The sequence below is a fragment of the Capricornis sumatraensis genome, chromosome 3 (assembly GCF_032405125.1).
Source record: "Capricornis sumatraensis isolate serow.1 chromosome 3, serow.2, whole genome shotgun sequence".
Taxonomy (NCBI): domain Eukaryota; kingdom Metazoa; phylum Chordata; class Mammalia; order Artiodactyla; family Bovidae; genus Capricornis; species Capricornis sumatraensis.
The window spans coordinates 41319564-41340114 of NC_091071.1; the positions used below are offsets into that span (position 1 = coordinate 41319564).

Genomic DNA, 20551 nt, shown 5'->3' on the forward strand with positions numbered 1-20551 from the left:
GGAGGAGAAGTGCAGACGCTCCCTAACCCAGGGGCTGGCCTGGGGGGAGGGGCGCCGGGTGGTCCGGGTGGTCCGGGTGGTCCGGGTGGTCCGGGTGGTCCGGGCGGGTGGGGGAGGAGCAGGGGCAGGGCTGGGCCCCTGTGGCCGGGGTCTCAGGTCCGCCCCGAACCCACGCGCGAACGCCTGTCCTTCCCGGCCACGCTGGGCGCCTCCCCGTCGAGCGGCCCCCGACCCCCGTCCCCTGGCCCAGAGTGGGAAAGAGGGAGCGTTCCAAGGTCAGCCCCTCCGCCCGTGGGCTCTTTGGGGTCAAGTGGCGGGAGGTGACCGCCCCCTCCCGCCCCCCGACTTGCATTCATTCACCCCTTCGCCCTGGGTCTCCTCCTTCCTCCGTTTCCTTCCATCCTCCCCACCCTCACCCCCGGCAGCCCCCTATTTGGCACTGTACTGAGACTATTGGCCTCCAGGGCAGACCGCCCCGCCCCCGCAAGGCTAGTGTCCCAAGGCCCACGTCTGGGCCAGAGCTCTCAGCAGGTGTTCAGCGCTCCCAGCCCGTCTGTTACTGTGAGGATGGTCACTAGCCCTGAGAAGGCCCCGGGCTGGGCATGGGGTTGGGGTGGGGGCGTCTCCTGATGCTGGTAGCTCCGCTGGGCTGGGGAGGTAGTCTGCCTAGGGTGCCTCTGGGTCAGCTGTGGCCCAGTGTGGGCCTGCTCTGGGACACTGCCTCCCCTGTCTATTCACCGGGGCAGATGCCAGGATCAGGGGCTTATCTGAGACATCTGTTCTCTGGGTCCCCAGCCTTGGTTCGTCGGCTCTGAGTAGAAGTTTGTGTTTTAACAAGTGTCCCACTTGGGCCTGCCATGTAGCACTTGACCACTGAGCTACAGTTTTAAGAACCCCAGGAGCATGGGCTCAGTGCCAGCACCATCTTTTTTGTGAGGGTACCGGGGAGGTTTGCACAGGGCTGCACAGGGAAGTCACCCAGTCCAGTAACATTTGCTGGTGAAAAGTGGTGGCCATTGCTGGGAGAGGATCCTGGAGGACTGCGCCTGGTCGTGTGCCCACTGTGGGGGGAAGAGGTAGTAGGTGTGATTGGCAGCTGCCTAGAGTAGGGGTGCCACCGCTAGCTCCCTCAGGTGGCTGTTGAGGGTCAGGCCCTGGGAGGTCTGTGTGTAGGGGCTGCTGCTCCAGGGGCTGAGTTAAAAAGGAAGAAAATCCAAGCAACAGAATGAAATTGGACCCCTACCTCACACCACATACAGAACCAACTCAAAGACCTAAAAGAAGAGCTCAAACTATAAAACCCTTAGAAGAAAACGAAAAAATCTTCATGACACTGGATTTGGCAATCATTTCTTGGATGTGACACCAAAAGCAGAGGCAGCTAAAAAGGAAAAAATAAATGAATCAAATGTCAAGATTGTGCATCAGAGGACATTATTACCAGGGTGAAATGGTGACCCACAGAATAGGAGAAAAAACACAGATTACATATCTGATAAGGGGTTAGCATTTAGAATATATAAAGAGTGCCTACAATTCAACATCAACAGAACAAACCCAGTTCAAAAACAAGCACAGGGTCTGAAAAGACTTTTCTCCAAAGAAGACATACAAATGGCCAATGAGCATGTGAAAAGATGCTCAACACCACTAGTCACTAAAGAAATGCAAATTAAAGAGTGTTGGCTGGAATATGGAGAAGCCTTGTGTGAGATGGTGGTTACATAAAACGTTTTTGTGGTTACATAAAACGTTTTTGGTTCAATTGCCATGGAAAAATCTGGAAGATGGGAAGGTCCAGGGCTTGCAAGGACTGCATCTGTCTCCCTGAGCTTGGGAGCCATCCTCAGAGAACCAAACTTCTGGACTTCCCACTCTGGGGGTATCTGTGGGTTGCAAAGCGTGCCAAGGAGGCATAGGATGGGTGCCCACCGACTGGGAAAGGGTGGGTCTTTATTTATGCTCCCATGTGTCCTGCAGAGAGCTGAGCCACCAGGGTGAGAAATATTTGATTGTCACGAGCCTTTCTACAAGTGGAGGATAACGTCACCTGGGGCAGCTGGACATGCCTCTCAGAGCAGAAAGAACGTGGCCCCAACAGAGCCTGGCTCCCAACCCCCATGAAACAGACTGAGGATGTGAGGTGGGGGTGCCTTCCTAACTGGTCATAGGTTCATTCACTCCCTGCCTTGTCATTGAGCCCGGGGCTAAGAAAGGATTGGTTGGTTTTATCTTAACATGGGAGAACATGTTTACTACTACAAGACAATGAGAGAGAAAGGGTGCTCAGGGGTGAGCTGGGCACACCCGGGAGGGTCCAGGCTTCCACGCCCTGCAGGTGGGGACGCCTGCGAACGTTTCCAGAGCCCTCCCCTCTGCATGAGCCGTGATTCAGCGTCTCCCCCTGGCACCCTATCAGACTCAGCCCCCGAGATCTCAGTAGGCATTCTGAGGACCCCAGAGCCGCTGGCCAAGTCAAGTCCCCTGCACTCGGCCCTCCCCTCCCCGCACTCAGCCAGCTCTACCTCAAGGGCGAGGCTGAGGCCCGGGCCGCTGCTGCACCCCTGCGCCCCTCCCCTCCCCCAGCACCGCAGCCAGGCCTTCCCCTCCTGCGTCCCCTCCTGCCGGCTCTAAGCCCCAGCCCCCTCCCGGTCCTCTCCCAACGCCAGAAGGCCGAGCCCACAGGATCTACAGCCCTCGATTCGGGGGCGCTCCCCCGCAACCTGCGCCCAGCTTCGGGGAGGAGCTTTCAGGGTGCCAGGCGGAATAACCGGGAGGCCGGCGGCGCTCACCTGGCTCGGCGGGCGGCAATGAGACCGCGGCGCCTCGCCCTGAGCTCGGCCGCCAGGTGGCAGCAAAGCGCCGCCGCCGCCCCAGCTCGGCGGCAGGTAAGGCAGGCTCGACCCCGGCCATTCGCATTGCCCGTCCAGACTAGACCAGCAGTGTTTGCACACTTAGCAGCTGCTGAAAGGAGGCTTTTTACACAGCTGGGTAGGGGGTGTCCCTGTGCCTTGCACTTAAAGAACAGTGCAAACTGAACCGCGCTCTGAGTTTGAAGCCTGATGGCCTTACCTGACCCTAACCTGCCCAGATTCGGGCCCCACTTGTCCTTTCTTGTTAAAGTGGGCTGGGGATGGGAGGGAACAAGGATACCAGGACGTGGAGAGGTGTTGAAGTAGCCACAGCGGCTCAAAGGCAAGCCTTTCTCTTGGCTTTAAACTGAGGGATTCTACAAGTAGCTGGCATGTCTCCTTCATCCTCTAATTTGATTTTACTGCAGGCTCCTCGAGCCCGGGAACTATCTGTGGGCAGATGTTCTCTGTCCCCACTCTGAGTGATGAGCCTAGAGCCAACACCAGTGTGCTCTGAGGCCACTGTGACATGTCCCTCCCAGCTTCCTGGAGCTCAGACTCCACGTCCTGGAGGACTCCAGGCCCCAGTGGCGCTCAGGACCATGTGTGTGTCCCTGAAGCTGCTCTGTCCCTGGAAGCCTGTCCTCAAGCAGGGGGACAGTCTCAGAGGGGCAGTGCCAGAGCCCTGGAGCAGGGAGGGCAGCCCGCCTCCTTCCCTGTGTGGCCCACCACCCATATCCAGGGCCTCTGCCAGGCTCATAGCCTGGGCCTTGCCCGTAGCTCTCCGCCTGGCAGGGCTTGTGGGGCTCGAGCAGAGGAGCCTGTGGAGGAGTGGACATGGAGCCGGATGGTGGAGGCTGCTTGTGAAGGAGCCAGAGCAGCAGGGTGAGGGTAGCTGTAAGGTCAGGTGATAAGTGGGCGGCCCACCCCTGCAGGTTGGGTTTAACATGGAAAGCTCCTTGCTATGTGACCCAGCACCGCTTCCGCCCTTAGGTGAACATGCAGAGGAACTGAAACCAGGCATTCACACTGAGACGTGTCCATGTGTGTTCACAGCATCCCTGTTCACGGCAGGCAAGAAACAGGAGCACCCCACAGGCTCCTCAGGGGAAGATGGGTCAGCAGACCCTTCCATCCAGACAGGGCATGGCATCCGGCCCACACCCTACACCACGTGGACGCACCCGGCAACGTGCTGAGCCAGCGAGGGAAGCCAGACACTGAAGACCACGGAGCTTGTCTCCCCCTCTGTACAAGATGTTCAGAATGAGGAAATCCACAGGCAGATGGAAAGTGGATGGGTGGTCACCCGGGGTGGGGGGTGGTGGTGCGGGGAGGAATGGGGGGCTGTGCTTTCATGGGGATGGGTTTCCTTTCGTGCCTTGGAAATGTTCTGGAGTCAGAAAGAGGTGGGAGTCAAATAACACTGTGAATGTTATTTGAATCCTTCACTTTAAATGGTTACAGCAGCACATTCATAGCTTCTGTGTGCTTTACAATAACGATGGTGCGAATGGTAATAATGGCCTGAAATCTCACCTTCTGGTAACCCCTCAATCCAGACAGGTCAGGACAGCAGGTCGCCAGCACACATGGGCCAGGCTGGAGCATGCGTGGAGGTCCGTGGGCTCCTGGGCAGAGCACACGCACCAAACCAATGAGACAGACAGCCAAACCTGAAGAGCTGGTTGTCCAAGGAGGACCAGAGGCCAGTGACTCCCAGCAGAGGAACGAGCTGAGGGGAGACAGAGGGGAGACCGCCCAGGTGTAGCTGGGCCCTTAGGGGTGAGGCCACCAGGCAGGACCTGGTGAGCGCCCCCACCAAGGTTCTGGGTCCCGATGGGCCTCAGCCTTGCAGGGAGGGTGTGTGAGCAGGAGAGTTTTGTGTTGCAGTTCTGTTTATGACAAGTGACAATGCTTTCTGTTCCTATACAGTGCTATGGTTTTTGTTTTTAATCTGGATCTTAGTTAAACTTTCGAACAAATTTAAAGACAAAACGTGGAGCAGAGATGGGGGAGGGTTCGGACCCGAGAAACAGAGGTCTTTGCTCCTTGCCTCTCCTTGGTGGCTGCATCCTGCCAGGTGCCCTCCCCTGGGAGCTTTTCTGTTAGTGTCTGGGGGTTGCAAACTGTGTCCACTCCATCCCCTGCCCCTGCCCACCATGGCCTCGGGGCCAGAGACAAATTGGAGACATGCCCTGCCCCTAAGAACTCCCGGGATGCCTGGTGCTCTGGGGGAAATGGCCGGACAGGGGCTGGGCTCAACACTGAGGTGTGGGGACCTCTCCCAGAGTGCTGGGCCCTGAACCCAGAGTGATGCTAGCAGGTGGGTCATGGTGGGGGTACAAGCAGACAAGCTTCCGTGGAGATCGTGAGGCCCTGACCACCACCCACTGCCCGTTGCTGCCAATTGTCCAAAGGCTTCAACAGTACATGAACCATGAACTTCCAGATGCTCAAGTTGGGTTTAGAAAAGGCAGGGGAACCAGAGACCAAATTGCCGACATCTGTTGGATCATCGAAAAAGCAACAGAATTCCAGAAAAACATCTGCTTCATTGACTATGCTAAAGACTTTGACTGTGTGGATCACAACAAACTGGAAAATTCTTCAAGAGATGAGAATACCAGACCATCTGACCTGCCTCCGGAAAAATCTGTGTGCAGGTCAAGAAGCAACGGTTAGAACCGGAGATGGAACAATGGACTGGTTCCAAATTGGGAAAGGAGTATGTCAAGGCAGTCTATTGTCACCCTGCTTATTTAACTTATATATCGAGTACATCATGCAAAATGCTGGACTGGATGAAGCATGAGCTGGAATCAAGATTGCTGGGAGAAGTATCAATAACTTCAGATATGCAGATGACACCACCCTTATGGCAGAAAGTGAAGAACTAAAAAGAGACTCTTGATGAAAGTGGAAGAGGAGAGTGAAAAAGCTGGCTTAAAGCTCAACATTCAGAAAACTAAGATCATGTCATCCAGTCCCATCACTTCATGGCAAATAGATGGGGAAACAATGGAAACAGTGAGAGACTTTATTTCCTTGGGCTCCAAAATCACTGCAGATGGTGACTGCAGCCATGAAATTAAAAGATGTTTGTTCCTTGGAAGAAAAGCTGTGACCAACCTAGACAGCGTATTAAAAAGCAGAGACATTACTTTGCCGACAAAGGTCCATCTAGTCAAAGCTATGGTTTTTCCAGTAGTCATATATGGATGTGAGAATTGGGCTGAGTGCCAAAGAATTGATGCTTTTGAACTGTGGTGTTGGAAAAGACTCTTGAGAATCCCTTGAATTGCAAGGAGATCAAACCAGTCAAGCCTAAAGAAAATCAGTCCTGAATATTCATCCAACTGATTGATGATGAAGTTGAAACTCCAATAATTTAGCTACCTGATGCGAAGAACTGACTCATTTGAAAACACCCTGATGATGGCAAGGATTGAAGGCAGGAGGAGAAGGGGACAACAGAGGATGAGATGGTTGGATGGCATCACTGACTCGATGGACATGAGTCTGAGTAAGTTCCGGGATTTGGTGATGGACAGGGAGGCCTTGCGTGCTGCAGTCCATGGGGTCGCAGAGTCGGACATGACTGAGCGACTGAACTGCACTGAACTGAAGAAGCTTTAAATGATGGGCCTGCCATTACTCCTTGTGGGCCCACAGTGGGGCCCAGGCCAGCAGGAGGGAAGAGGAGGGTGACCAGGGACTCGAGAGGGGAAGAGGTTTAGGTTATGAAGCTCCAACCGCATGCACGGTTCTTGTGGACACTTGTAATGGCGAAGAATGTTGCAGGTTTGTCTGTGCACTTGCGCTCCAGCAGCCCCGTGAGTCAGCCCATCTGCCCTCTGCCCTCTGCCCCCTGCCCTCTGCCCTCTGCCCATCTGCCCTCTGCCCGTTGCTGCTCCCTCTCTCTGTCACCTCCTCCCAGTGTCCAAACGCTTGCCCATCAGATGTGGACACGACGCTGTGGCCTCTTTCTTCGCCTCTGAGTTGATGCTAGTTACTTGCGGCTGCTTGGCCTCTCTGTGGCCGGGGTTTAGGGAGTGAGCACTGAAAGCCGGCGGGCCCTCCGCTGTGAGTTTGGAGCCCCGCCTGCATCGTGACAACACTACGTGCTGGCTGCCCCCTGCTCTGCGCCGTGGCCGCCCTCCCCTGAATTTCCCTCCAGACACCCTCGGGAAAACGAGCAGATTTGCCTGCAGTTCACGTCACGGTGGGGTTTGAAGGGTTGATGTTTGATGACAGCCCTTCCCTGCTGGCTCAGACGGTAAAGCGTCTGCCTGTAACGCGGGAGACCTGGGTTCGATTCCTGGGTTGGGAAGATCCCCTGGAGAAGGAAATGGCACCCCGCTCCAGCACTCTTGCCTGGAAAATCCCATGGACGGAGGAGCCTGATAGGCTACTGAGCGACTTCACTTCACCTTGAATGGCATTTTGTTCCCTTTCTCAGGAGAGTTTTGCAGTCATCACAGACCTGCAAACATTCCTTGTGCAGCTATTAGAGGAGGTGGGGGCGCCGATGCGGCTCTGGCCTCTTTCTTTCTCTACTTATTTGTGTTTAGAATATTTATCTTCCATCTCCACACTTTAAGAAACTTAATTTAAAAACCTCTTCAGTTGAAGCTTTTGGCTTTTCCGGAAAGAAAATCACATTATCTGCCAATAATAGTCAGGAGGCTTGTCCCCCATGAACCTCAAACTTCTTGCTTCTGGTTCTGGCATATCCAATGGCCACGTTCAGACCCTGTCTTTGCCCCCAGTGTTCTCCCTCGGGGTTCTTTTCGGAAGCGGTTGCGCCCCCCTCTCCCCGGCTCCGCTCCAGCCCGTTTCACCTGACCTGGGCTTGGGGGTGTTGAGAAGGGAGGGCCCAGGCTCAGGCTCGGCCCTGGGGGCCTGGGGCTCCTGGTTTTCACCTCTGTGATGTGTCCCCGGAGCTGAGCCAGCTCCACACCCACACACACCGCCATGGGTGGAGGGGTGGGGGTGGGGTCGGGAGAAGGCCCCCTCACTCATCCAGAGCTTGTGCCCAGGGCCTGTAGGACTCCTCCCCTCCTGTGTGCAGACTCTCTCCCCGTGATGGCGCCCTGGCCTCTTGGGATCTGGGTTGTTCTCTGTAGAGACCTGAACATCTCCTGAGGTTCTGGGCCTGCCTGGAGGAGCAGGAAGGATGCTGGTTACTCCGACCCCAGAGGGAGTGATGGGTCCCTGGAGACCTGAGCTCGCCGAGTGCGGTGCTGTGACCAGAGGGGAACCTGGTTCCAGCTGGGGTGGTGAGCTGTAGGGCACCGCTGTGGCCCCGCTTTCCTGGAGTGGCCTCCTGCCTGTGCTACAGCGGCCGCGGCGGCTCCTCAGCCCCTCAGCCCCGGGCAGGAGCCGGGGTGCTGGCGGCACGGGCCAATGTCGGACCCCCCAGGTGTTTGAGGAGGGGGCCCTCACTGCTCCTTCCCCGATGCCCACTCTCCACTCAGCTGCGTCCTCCACCGCCCCCTGCTCTGAGACCCTTCTGCCCGGCCCCTGTCCTCAGCTCAGGGGGCAGCTGGACCGTGCCCTCAGGTGGGGCCAGCATCACGGCCTCCCCCGCCTCCTCTCTGTGCAGCTCATTGAACCCAGGAGAGCCGGCTCTGGGTGTCCCTGCCTGAGGCTGTGGCCAAGCAGCGGCTGGGTGGGCTCTTCCTGGTGGGCTGCCAAGGATAGGGGAGGTGGGGTCTTACAGCAATGGAAGGCATCCTCGTGGCTGCAGGCCAGGGGTCCAGCTCAGGGTGTTCTGGGGGCTCTGGAGGACCGCCCGGTATCCAGGGTCGCCTGCATCCTTGGTGGTGGCCGCGTCCTCCTGTCTGGGCCTCTGTCCCCTCCACGGCTGTCTCCTCTGGGTGTCTCCCAGCGCCCTCCCCTCTTCTTACAAGGAGACCCACCACTGGATCGAGGGACCACCCAGCTCCAGTCTGATCTGGAGGGACGGGGGGTATGAGTCGAATACTTAGGGGTCCCAAGCTGGGGGGTGGGCAACACTGACTTCAAAGCAGCAGCGGGCGGCGGCACCCGCCGTTCTTCCCGCTGGGAGCGAAGCGCATTGCCTGCTGCCCAGCCGGCCAAGCGGCTGGTGGAAAGGTGGTCACAGTGGGGTGTCCTCAACAGGGCTGGTTTAGCCTCCTGGCAACGGACGCCAGCGCCCGCCCCGATGGCACGATTCTGCCAGGGAGCAACCGGCCCTGTGGACAGATGCCCATGTCAGTGCTTCTGCTCCTGGAAGGGCCAAAGGTTTGTTCCTGTGGTGATGGAGGCATGTCCACCTGTGATTTTGCAGGAAGTCAGCTGGCACCATATCCGGGAACTCAGGTGTCTGAATCCTGTCCCATGGTGTCAGCGCCCAGACCCACTCTGAGCTTAGGAGGCGAGAGAGAGGCCCACGGCCGGGCGCCCTCTGGGCACACCTGGGAACCACTGGCCAGTGGCCCAGCTGGGCAGTGACACGTCATGGGCCGGGCTGTCCTCTGGACGAAACCCGGGCAGAATTGCAGGCCTTCTCTGGAGCTGTGTCTCCAACTGTGGAATCAGGGTGCAGGGGCAATGGAGGGAGTGGGGGCCCCGGGGGCAGGGGGGAGCAGGGCTCACGAGGGGAAGGGGGTCATGGGGGAGCAGGGCCCCTGGAGGGAAGCAGGGTGCCATGGGGGAGCAGGGTTTCCCCAGCGGAGTGTGGGGGCCATACAGTGTGCGAGAGGGCGCAAGGGGAGCGAGGCTTGCCCACTGTCACACTCAGTGGGGACTGGTGCTCCCGGAGCCCACAAGTCTGCACTCTGCAAGATCAAAGGTCACGGCCCCTCAAAGGGTCCCAGTGTCGTAAGGGTGTTGAAAGCAAAGTCGCGGTTGATGCCTGGCTGTACTGGGCTTTGTATCCAGAGGCCCCTGGGCAAGAAGGAGGGGCATCCTGTTGGTAGGACAGTGACAATGACCGCCAGGAGGAGGGCTGTTGTGTCACAGTGGAGGGCAGGGGACATGCAGAGCGTACCCCTGGCCCACCTCAGTTGTGACGGCCCGGGGCTGCAGTCCTGGCCCAGACGTCCATGTGGCCAGACGGAGCTCAGACACCTCAGGGATGGGGTGAGTCTGCGGGTCATCGCCGAAGGGGGTCTAATGGACAGTGGGGGGCCCTGCTGGTCCCCTTCACGGCCGCAGTGGCTGTGGGCTGGACCCTGAGTCTCGCTCTCCCCTGTCCTACAGCTGCCGTCCCCCCACACAGTGGACGGTGCTGGACAGGGTGGGCTGCCACGGCCCCCTTCTGGGGAGCACTTGCTGACCCGTGTCTGGGGGGCTGGCAGCTCCTTTGTGGCTGCCTCACTCCCGTCGGCCCCCTGGCTAATCTAGGGTGGTGTAAGGGCTGGCATTTTGTCCCCACGAGGGCTGTGCAGGCAGTGTTCAGCCCTGCATCGCCCTCCACCCAGCCTGGCTCCATCCACCTGCCTTCCACGGCCCAGTGGGTCACACTGTCTCAGCAACAGCTTCCAAGAACCCCAGCCTCAGAGCAGACAGGGTGCCGTGTCCCTCCACTGGTGGCAGTGAGGGTGGTGGCCAGCTGTGCTCCAGGCAGATGGTGGCATGCTCCAGCTGCCCCGCCAAGCTCAGTGGCCCCCTGAGGGCTGCCCCGTGGCTCAAGCGGCCCCGTCACTGGCGAATGCTGCCCCTCATCCCGCCAGCCTGGGCCAGTGCTCCGGGACTTCATCCAGCAAGCCTGCATCCTCTTCACGTTCTTCCGGGCCCGTTTCCGCTGGCCTGGTTGTGGGTTGGCAGCTGAGGTTTTGGATGTCGGGCTTCCCAGGTGGCGCTAGTGGTAAAGATCTCGCCTGCCAGTGCAAGAGACAGAAGAGACGTGGGTTCAATTCCGGGGTCACGAAGATCCCCTGGAGGAGGGCAGGGCAGCCCACTCCAGTGTTCTTGCCTGGAGAACCCCATGGACAGAGGAGCCTGGCGGGCTGCAGTCCCTGAGGTCGCACAGAGTCGGACAGGACAGCGTGCTTGCACAGCAGAGTGTGGATGTTGCCAGCAAGGGTAGGGGCAGGAGCGCCTCAGTGACTGTGGATCGACTCGCCAAGCTCGGTCCCCACCGGGCCCAAGAAAGGAGGTGCTTCGCGGACCAGGTGGGGGTCCAGGGGCTCAGAGGGGCTGGAGGGGAGTGAGAGGTGCACCCCTGTGAGGAAGCCCCCACTCGGCCTGCTTGTCCACCCTCCCCCCGGGGTCCTGGCCCTGGGTGCCTCACCGGGCGCCCTGCCCTCCCCCGCAGATGCTGTGGCTGCTCTTCCTGACCCTTCCGGGCCCGGGGGGCTTCGTGCCTGTGTCCCTGGGTGAGTCCTGACTCCCTGTCCCTGTCCCCTGCCCCAGATGCCCAGATGCCCCCGTACCTGTGCAGAGGGGACTGGTCAGTCGACCCCCGGGAGGGACTGAGTGTGTGCAGCCGGGGAGGGGTCCCTGATGGTGCCCTTCCTCGGCTTCCCAGATCCCAACCTGGGGAGGGAGCAGCATGGCACGGTGGGGGTGCACAATGCCCCTCCCGGCCGGTGGCCATGGCAGGCCAGCCTCCGAAGGCACAGCAAGGAGCGTGAGCAGTGGGAGCACATGTGCGGGGGCTCCCTCGTCCACCCCCAGTGGGTGCTCACCGCAGCCCACTGCACTGGACGGTGGGTCTCTCTGCCCGCTGCCCCCGTGGCTGGGGAGGGGAGCAGGGGTGGGGGGCACAGGGGGGTGTGGGCTGGGGGCCGGGCGCTGGGCCGCACAGAAAGCCACGGCTCTGCCAGCGGCCAGCCCGGTTCCTGCTGCAAGACGGGCCTGGCCCTGCCCCAGCCCAGGCCTCTGAGTGGCTTCCGGCCCCTCTCCCTCAGGGAAAGCCCGCAGGCTTCTGCCTTCAGGGTGCAAGTCGGGCAGCTGAGGCTCTATGACCCAGACCAGCTGATGAAGGTGACTGAGGTCATCCCACACCCTGATTACGACCACCTCCTGTCTGCCAAAGGGGGCGCGGATATAGCCCTGCTGAGACTGGAGACCTCCGTGACCCTCTCCCCTCACGTCCAGGTGGTCTCCCTCCCACCTGCCTCACTGAGGGTCCCCGAAAGGAAGATGTGCTGGCTGACCGGCTGGGGTGACATCAGACTCGGAGGTAAGGTTCTGGGAGACCCAGTGGGCGTACACAGAGACGCTTTATTCTCTGTGATGTGGAGAAATCCTCTCCTTGTTTAGTGGGGTGAAATATACCTAACAAGGGCTTTCCTGGTAGCTCAGCTGGTAAAGAATCCACCTGCAATGCATGAGACTCCGGTTTGATTCCTGGGTTGGGAAGATCCCTTGGAGAAGGGAACGGCTACCCACTCCAGTATTCTTGGGCTTCCTGGTGGCTCAGTCGGTAAAGAATCCTCCTGCAATGTGGGAGACCTGGGTTCCATCCCTGGCCTGGGAAGATCCCCTGGAGGAGGGAGTGGCAACCCACTTCAGTATTCTTGCCTGGGAAATCCCATGGACAGAGGAGCCTGGCGGGCTACAGTCCATAGGGTCACAAAGAGTTGGAAACAACTGAGCGACTTAGCACAGCACGTACCTAACAAAGTTTTGCCATCTTAACCACTTTTAACTGTACATGAAGTACGTTCACATGACTGCACAACCATCACCACCATTGGTCACCAGAACGTCCCCCCACACAGAGGCTCCATCCCGCTCAAGCACTGGCTCCCCTCCCCCAGCCTCTGGTGCCACCACCAGCTCTCTGTCTCTGGGGATTTGCCTGTTCTGGAAGCTTCCTGTAAATGGAATCATACAATGTATGGTCTTTTGTGTCTGGCTCATCTCATTGAGCATGTTTTTAGGGTTCATCCACATTGCAGTGAGTCTCAGCGCCTCATTCCTCTTTTACGGCTGAGTAATATTCCACTGTGTGGATGAACCACATTCTGTGTATCTGTTCACCAGCTGATGGGTACCTGAGTGTTTGCCAGTCTTTGGCTACTGTGAGTCAAGCTGCTGTGAGCCTGAGGCTTCCAGCACCTATTAGAGCATCTATTTTCAATTCTTCTGGGTCTAGATCAGGTATGGAATTTCTGGGTCATCCACTAATTCTGTTTGATCTTTTGAAGGGGATTCCCCTTTGAGCTGAATGTGCGTGAGGCCTGGGTCTCAGCTGGGCAGATTTGTGGGATACTAGGGACTCAGGGCCTTTATTCTCTGCCAGGTCCCAGCAATTACCCCTATGGTCCTCATGGGTCCTCACCATGACCACCAGGGTGGACCTTGGCTGTCCTCCTGCAGGCGAGCAAACCTGGGCTCGAGAAGCTAGGGCCTACTCCTGGGCATGTACCTGAAGAAAGCCAAAATTCAAAAAGATGCCTGTGCCCTGACATGCACTGCGGCACTGTTCACAATAGCCGAGACATGGAGACAATCGAGATGTACACCAACAGATGAGTGGATAAAGCAGACGTGGTGCACGTGTACTGTGGAATATCACTCGGCCGTTAAAAGGAACGAAAGAGTGTCATGTGCAGGGTCATGGATGGACCTAGAGCTTGTCGTACTGAGTGAAGTCAGGACAGAAAAAGACAGATATCGTGTGATATTGCTTATATGTGGAATAGTAAAAAATTGTACAAATGAACCTATTTACAAACCAGGAATAGTCACAGATATAGAAAACAAACTGTGGTTGCCAGGAGAGAAAGGGCTGGGGAGGGACAAAACCCATTACTATATATAAAATAGGTAACTAACAAGAACCTACTGTAAAGCACAGGGAACTCTAGTCAATGCTTTGTAACGACCTCCCTGGGGAGAGAACCTGAAACAGCATCTTTATATATGTGTAACTATCTATGTGCACGTATGACCGAATCACTTCGCTGTACACCTGAAACTGATACAACATTGTAAGTTAACGATTCTCCAATAAAAAAATAATTAAAACAAACAAACAGAAAAAGAGAAGCTGGGGTCTGCCGTGGCCTCAGATGTCAGAAGGTGAAAACTTGAACCCATGCGGCTCAGAGCACTTTGCTTGCTACACCCCTTCTCCAGGGAAAAAGAATTCCCGGGAGAATGCTGTCCTGGGTCGTCCTGTCCTTAGGCTTATGGAGCCCTGTGTCCTGGCACTGGGTGGGTTTACTGGCCGTGGGGAAGCTGAGCCCCAGTGCCCCAGGGTGCTGGGTTTGGACCCAGGGTCAGGGTTCGCAGTAGGGGCCTGGAGCCCACAGCTGATGCCCCAGCGTGGAGCAGAGTGAGTGCCTGCCCTCACCCGGCCCCCGACCCCCGACAGGGCCGCTGCGCCCGCCCCACCACCTGCAGGAGGTGGAGGTGCCCATCGTGGGGAATGAGGATTGTAACCGGCACTATCAGAACACCTCTGCAGATGCCGCCCGGCAGATCATCAAGGACGACATGCTGTGTGCGGGCAGCGAGGGCCGGGACTCCTGCCAGGTGGGACCCAGGCCCGCTCTGTCCTCCCGCCCCTCCTCGCCCACGAGGGGCCACTGCAGGGCGCTGAGGGCCGCCTCTCCTGCAGGGTGACTCTGGGGGCCCCCTGGTGTGCAGCTGGAATGGCACCTGGGTCCAGGTGGGCGTTGTCAGCTGGGGAGACGTCTGTGGCCATTGCGACCTCCCTGGGGTGTACACCCGGGTGACCAGCTACGTGTCCTGGATCCACCAGTATGTCCCGCCCCCCCAGACCCTAGACGGGGCAGGGGACGGGTCTGCACGCTGAGAAGACTGACTGCCAACCCTCCCAGCCAACACCCTGCTTCTTCCCCAGGGCCAGCCTTGTCCTCCCAACCCCCCTCCCCCTCGCCCTCAAGACACCGTGGCCCCCAGTCTGGGAGGGAGAGATAGCAAGAAGCCCACGTGCTGCTGTCTCCCAGCAGTGCGGTGGCCCCTGGCCTGCTTCTCACCCTCTGTTTCCCATTAAACTCGGAAGAGTCAGCCCTAGACTGTGGTTTGGGATCGCGGCGTTGTGCTTGCTAGAGGGAGAGGCGCGGGGGACCCTGGAGGGGTCCCCCTGGACTCTGGCGCCAGGCTGGGTTGCCACATCTGGGGGTTGGGATATTTGCCGGGAAGCTTTCTGGGAGCTTGCGGGGGAGGGTTAACCTTGCCCCTGGGTGTGTCCCTTTCCAGTGAGTGCAGGGCAGTGACTTTGTTCCGATCACATCCCAACCCCCACCCCCGCTGCCTCCCATGACGTTGGTTGAGGACTTTCACCCCCAGGAAGGGTCTCTGGAGCGTGTTCAGTTCAGATCAGTTCAGTTGCTCAGTCGTGTCCGATTCTTTGCGACCCCATGAATTGCAGCACGCCAGGCCTCCCTGTCCATCACCAACTCCCGGAGTTCACTCAAACTCATGTCCATCGAGTCAGTGATACCATCCAGCCATCTCATCCTCTGTCGTCCCCTTCTCCTCCTGCCCCCAATCCCTTCCAGCATCAGTCTTTTCCAATGAGTCAACTCTTCGCATGAGGTGGTCAAAGTATTGGAGTTTCAGCTTTAGCATCAGTCCTTCCAAAGAACACCCAGGACTGATCGCCTTTAGAATGGACTGGTTGGATCTCCTTGCAGTCCAAGGGATTCTCAAGAGTCTTCTCCAATACCACAGTTCAGAAGCATCAGTTCTTTGGCGCTCAGCCTTCTTCACAGTCCATCTCTCACATCCATACATGACCACAGGAAAAACCATAGCCTTGACTAGACGGACCTTTGTTGGCAAAGTAATGTCTCTGCTTTTGAATATGCTGTCTAGGTTGGTCATAACTTTCCTTCCAAGGAGTAAGTGTCTTTTAATTTCATGGCTGCAATCACCATCTGCAGTGATTTTGGGGCCCCCCAAAATAAAGTCTGACACTGTTTCCACTGTTTCCCCATCTATTTCCCATGAAGTGATGGGGCCAGATGCCATGATCTTCATTTTCTGAATGTTGAGCTTTAAGCCAGCTTTTTCACTCTCCTCTTTCACCTTCATCAAGAGGCTTTTTAGTTCCTCTTCAGAAAGTGGTGACACCACATAAGGGTGGTGTCATCTGCATATCTGAGGTTATTGATATTTCTCCCGGCAATCTTGATTCCAGCTTGTGCTCCTTCCAGCCCAGCGTTTTTCATGATGTACTCTGTGTATAAGTTAAATAAGCAGGGTGACAATATATAGCCTTGACGTACTCCTTTTCCTATTTGGAACCAGTCGGTTGTTCCATGTCCAGTTCTAACTGTTGCTTCCTGACTTGCATACAGGTTTCTCAAGAGGCAGGTCAGGTGGTCTGGTATTCCCATCTCTTTCAGGATTTTCCACAGTTTATTGTGATCCACACAGTCAAAGGCTTTGACATAGTCAATAAAGCAGAAATAGATGTTTTTATGGAACTCTCTTGCTTTTTCCATGATCCAGCAGATGTTGGCATTTGATCTCTGGTTCCTCTGCCTTTCCTAAAACCAACTTGAACATCAGGAAGTTCATGGTTCACATGTTGCTGAAGCCTGGCTTGGAGAATTTTGAGTATTACTTTACTAGCATGTGAGATGAGGGCAATTGTGCGGTAGTTTGAGCATTCTTTGGCATTGCCTTTCTTTGGGATTGGAATGAAAACTGACCTTTTCCAGTCCTGTGGCCGCTGCTGAGTTTTCCAAATTTGCTGGCATATTGAGTGCAGCACTTTCACTGCATCATCTTTCAGGATTTGAAATAGCTCAACTGGAATTTCATCACCTCCACTAGCTTTGTTTGTAGTGATGGTTTCTAAGGCCCACTTGACTTCACATTCCAGGATGTCTGGCTCTAGTTATCACACCATTGTGATTATCTGAGTAGTAAAGATCTTAGGAGGGGCTTTAACCCAGTAAGTGAAGGGGTGGTCCTGATCCCACCCTGTGCATTTCAGGGACACGGGTGAGATCAGAGCTGCCAGCACCGGTGGAGGGTTGCCCCAGGGACTGGCCCATGAGCCCTTTTGCCTGTCCCGTTTCTCTCCCTGAGGCTGATACTCAGCCTGGAAAGTCATTCCAACCTGGGGCCTGGAGGCGCCCGGGGGCACATGCATCCTGCCCCTTTCCGTAGCATCTACAAGCCTGGGGTCTAGCAGTGGGTGGGCCCCCAGCCCCGGCGAGGTCCCCCTGGAGACACTAGGGTGCCCCCCCCACCTGTGTCCAGGCCTGGGTCCTAGGGGCAGGAAGCACCCAGCGTGTGTCCTGGGGACTCGAGGCCTGAGGCTCAGGGCATTTCAAGGGGTCAGGGCTGAGACGGGGCGGGGCACGTGGGGTAGGGAGCGGCCCCCTCTATGAAGTGGGCACACGGCTCCCCCAACAGGCAGAGTGAGGCCCTCCCCAGCTCGGAGGGCTCCCGTGGGCACCTTGAAACCCCAGGGAAAGATCCCATGAGACTGTGGAGGGCCTAACACCATGGTGGACAGCCTCAGACGAGGCTGGACAGTGGGTGGAGACCACCACCACTGGGAGCAGGTGGTTCCCAGAGGGAAAAGGAGCGTGACGCTGGCTCCCCAAGGCCGGGAGCTGCAGCCCCTCTGATACAGCTCTCCTGGGCTGTAGTCCTCAAGGGGAGGGCTTGGCCATCCCAACACCTCCAAAACTCCCCGTGTGCCCTTTCCTGCTGCCCCCTCCCGGCCCGGCTCTCAGCCGCAGTCTCTGGCCTCCGGTTGTGTCCAGCATCCAACACTCTCCGCTGCGTGAACGCACCGCTGTTTGTTTCCATGTTGTTTAGTTAATTAACGTATTGGCTGCACCGCATGCGGGATCTTAGTCCCTCAACCTGCGCCCCCTGCTTTGGCACCTTGTAGTCTTAACCACTGGACTACCATGGAAGTCACCTACCTGTTAATTTTTATTTGAACTTTCTTTCCCTTTTTTTTTTTTTTGTTTCAACCTGAATGTACCTGCTCAGGACATTGGTGCTGTTCCAGGTCTCTGGTGAGTACGTATCAGGCCAATCTTTCACACTGGTTTTCGTGGGAATGTGTGTCCGTTTCTCTTCTTCTCGGAAAGCCTGCGTTTTGCTCTGTAGCCCTTGCCTTTGTCATTGGCCCTGAAATGCCATTTTCACAGGTCAGCACTTATTTTCACCTGCATTTTGCTAATGATGCAGTCTGCTGTGTGTTTTCATGTGTTTCCTTGGCACCCTCCCAGCTTCTCTTGTAAACACTTTCTCTACTTGGGCTTTGTTGGGGCAGTCCGATCGCAGGTTGGAAGACAATTTCCAGACACAGAGTACTGCAGTAGGGAGGGAGCTCATGAAGAGCAAAAGGCAGAGATAATGCAGGTGCTGCGAGCACAGCAGGCCGACCTCCTCACAAGCCAGGGAGAGTCGACGGTTTTCATGGGTTAGTAGCCATTTTTTACAGCCTCAAGACAGAGAAAATTCCTGCTGGAAGATTGGCATTAGGTAATTGGTTAAGTTCAGGTGGTAAAGAATCTGCCTGCAATGAAGGAGACCTGGGTTCGATCCCTGGGTCAGGAAGATCCCCTGGAGAAGGACATGGCAACCCACTCCAGTGTTCTTGCCTGGAGAATCCCATGGACAGAGGAGCCTGGCAGGCTGCAATCCATGGGGTCACAAAGAGTCAGACACAGATGAGCGACTAACACTTTTTATTTTAGGGCACTGTAGATTGACTACTGGGGCGGGCATCTTTGCCTAATTTGGGATGAGGAAATCTGCTAGTGATGATTGGGGGCAGGGGGCGGTCTTTTGGCAATGGTTACAAAGGGGCTCAGTCCCCTTCAGAGGTGACCTTGGCTCTGGGCTCCACTTGTGTGGCCTTGGGACGTGACCTTGGGAGAAGGCCTTGAACCAGTGGCCTTGGGGCAGGACTCAACACGCTTTTGTTTCTCAGGATAGTGTCTGGGGAATTCTTTATCTTTTCTGGATACAAGTACTTTATGTGTTGCCATTATTTTCTCCCTGGGACTCTTCACCCCATTTTCTTGGGAGTGTCTTTGGAGGAACATAGGTTTCTGGTTTTGATGCAATCCAGCGTGTCCCCGAGGTTCTGTCTGTGGCCCGCACTCCCCTTTGGCGGGGGTTTGCCTGTAGTGTCTTTTCTGTCCCACACTCTCCGTGGTCGCTCTCTCTCGTGAGTGGCCTGTGTCTGGGGTATTTCCGATGCCCTCCTTCCGTGCTGGTGTGTGAACTGTTGAGCTCACTGTCACCGCCTTGATGCCATATAATCACTGACGTCCTCAGACTGGCTTCTGCCTCCTTAACTTACTAATTTACATTGTCCCAGCATTTCTCTGCCTTCTCCCCTTATTCTTCTAGAACAGAATCTGTGCATTGCCCCAGTAAGAGAAGACGTTGATCGGCTGTTTGTCTCCTGTCTCACGTGCCCCGAATCGGCCATCTGGACAGCATCTAGACTGTTAATTCTGGGTTGTTCTCTTTGATGGCATCTCTTTTAAAAAGATAAGAGTGGCCTTGATGATGAGATTTGATTTCCTTTGCTGAGTGTATCTCTTGGGACATTTGCCTTTTATTGAGCTTTACTGTAATTGATTCAAAGGTCTGGGATGTGGTGTTTCTGAGAATATGCTTGTGTTGCCCTCTTCCTCAAACAGCTGTTCACTTGCTTCTAAACTGTCGTCTTTGCCACTCTGAAAGATTACTTGCCTGTCAACTTGCATCTGCAGTTACTGTAGGATCATCTGATACAACTACTGATTTTTCAAATGAGCTGTGACTCCTCAGACTGTTAGACACGGTCAGGATCCCCTCCACCTGCCCAGCCCACCCCAGGGGTGCCACCTGCTGTTTTGGCTTCGGTTCTGCCCTGAGATGAAGAATCAGGGGAGGCTCCTTGTGGAAAGGGAGGGAATCCTGGCAGGGAGGGGACAAGGGCTGGTGACACAGGCATGGAGAGGCTTCCCACTGTGGGTTCAGGAGCTTTCTCTGCCGTGGCTCTTCTGGAGTCAGGAGAACATATCGTTCTGTGACATCGCTCCAGAGGGACTAGGGAGCCGTCGGTGGGTGGACCCACCTGACCTCGGTCCTGCTGTGAAGCCGCACCAACGGCAGGGCCAGGCATGAGGCTTTCTGCTGGGACGAGTCTCCATCTGTGGATGGAGTGGCTGACACAGGGCTCTGTCCTCAAGGATGGAGAGGAAGATGGGTCGCGTGCCCCTGGTCTCACCAGGAGTGTTTGACAAGAGCCAAGTTTTGAGCTGCTTCCCATTGTCTGAATGGGATTTATGCTGAAGAACGGGGGTTTGAGGTGCTTTCAGGTTGAGGACCAGGTGAGGATGGGGAGTGATGGGGAGTGGTGGCACCAAACCCAGGCCACGTGCTGCCACATGCTGCTGGGAACAGGCTGGGAACCTCAGCCTGAGAGACCACAAGTACCGAGGGGGTGGGTTATAGAATAAGAGATGAAAGGTGAGCATTTGAAAGCTGGTCCCCCACCAAGTCCCCGGGGAAGCCCTTTTGAGAGCATCTAGAAGGGGCCGTTTGCACCCCAGATGGGTGAGGACTGAGGAGACAGTGCCTGGAGTTGGTAGAAGCAGGGAGCAGACGTTCTAGGGCTGATGGCAGGTCCCTCTGCCCTGCAGGGCAGCTCAGGAGCCAGGCCGCTGCCCTTGTCCCTCAGGGTGGGGAAGGAAGGTGGTAAAAGAGCGTGCCAGCAATTGATTCAAATGGAAACACTATTTATGTTCATGTAGGCAGAGTCTTGACACGAC

The 20551-nt window shown here is 56.5% G+C and overlaps 1 protein-coding gene and 1 non-coding gene across 2 annotated transcripts; both read left to right on the plus strand.

The window, feature by feature from the left end:
- Positions 1 to 6637: 6637 nt before the first annotated feature.
- On the plus strand, positions 6638 to 14595 carry LOC138076213 (mastin-like). Its single transcript, XM_068968428.1, has 10 exons — positions 6638 to 6688; positions 7033 to 7131; positions 8278 to 8417; positions 10083 to 10119; positions 10556 to 10663; positions 11140 to 11200; positions 11353 to 11533; positions 11735 to 12009; positions 14152 to 14312; positions 14398 to 14595. The coding sequence occupies exons 1-10, from the start codon at positions 6638 to 6640 to the stop codon at positions 14593 to 14595; spliced, it is 1311 nt and encodes a 436-aa protein (XP_068824529.1).
- Positions 7114 to 7185, plus strand: TRNAY-GUA (transfer RNA tyrosine (anticodon GUA)). The gene has a single exon. It is a non-coding gene; the product is annotated as a tRNA-Tyr (tRNA).
- Positions 14596 to 20551: the final 5956 nt, after the last annotated feature.

What these genes read in the sequence shown, in the direction of transcription:
- LOC138076213 (XM_068968428.1), top strand. Translation starts at nt 6,638, where the DNA reads ATGGCGAAGAATGTTGCAGGTTTGTCTGTGCACTTGCGCTCCAGCAGC. An exon ending in AGTGGACGGTGCTGGACAGG is followed by an intron (nt 10,120 to 10,555) that starts GTGGGCTGCCAC and finishes TCATCCCGCCAG; the next exon opens with CCTGGGCCAGTGCTCCGGGA. An exon ending in GGGTGACATCAGACTCGGAG is followed by an intron (nt 12,010 to 14,151) that starts GTAAGGTTCTGG and finishes GACCCCCGACAG; the next exon opens with GGCCGCTGCGCCCGCCCCAC.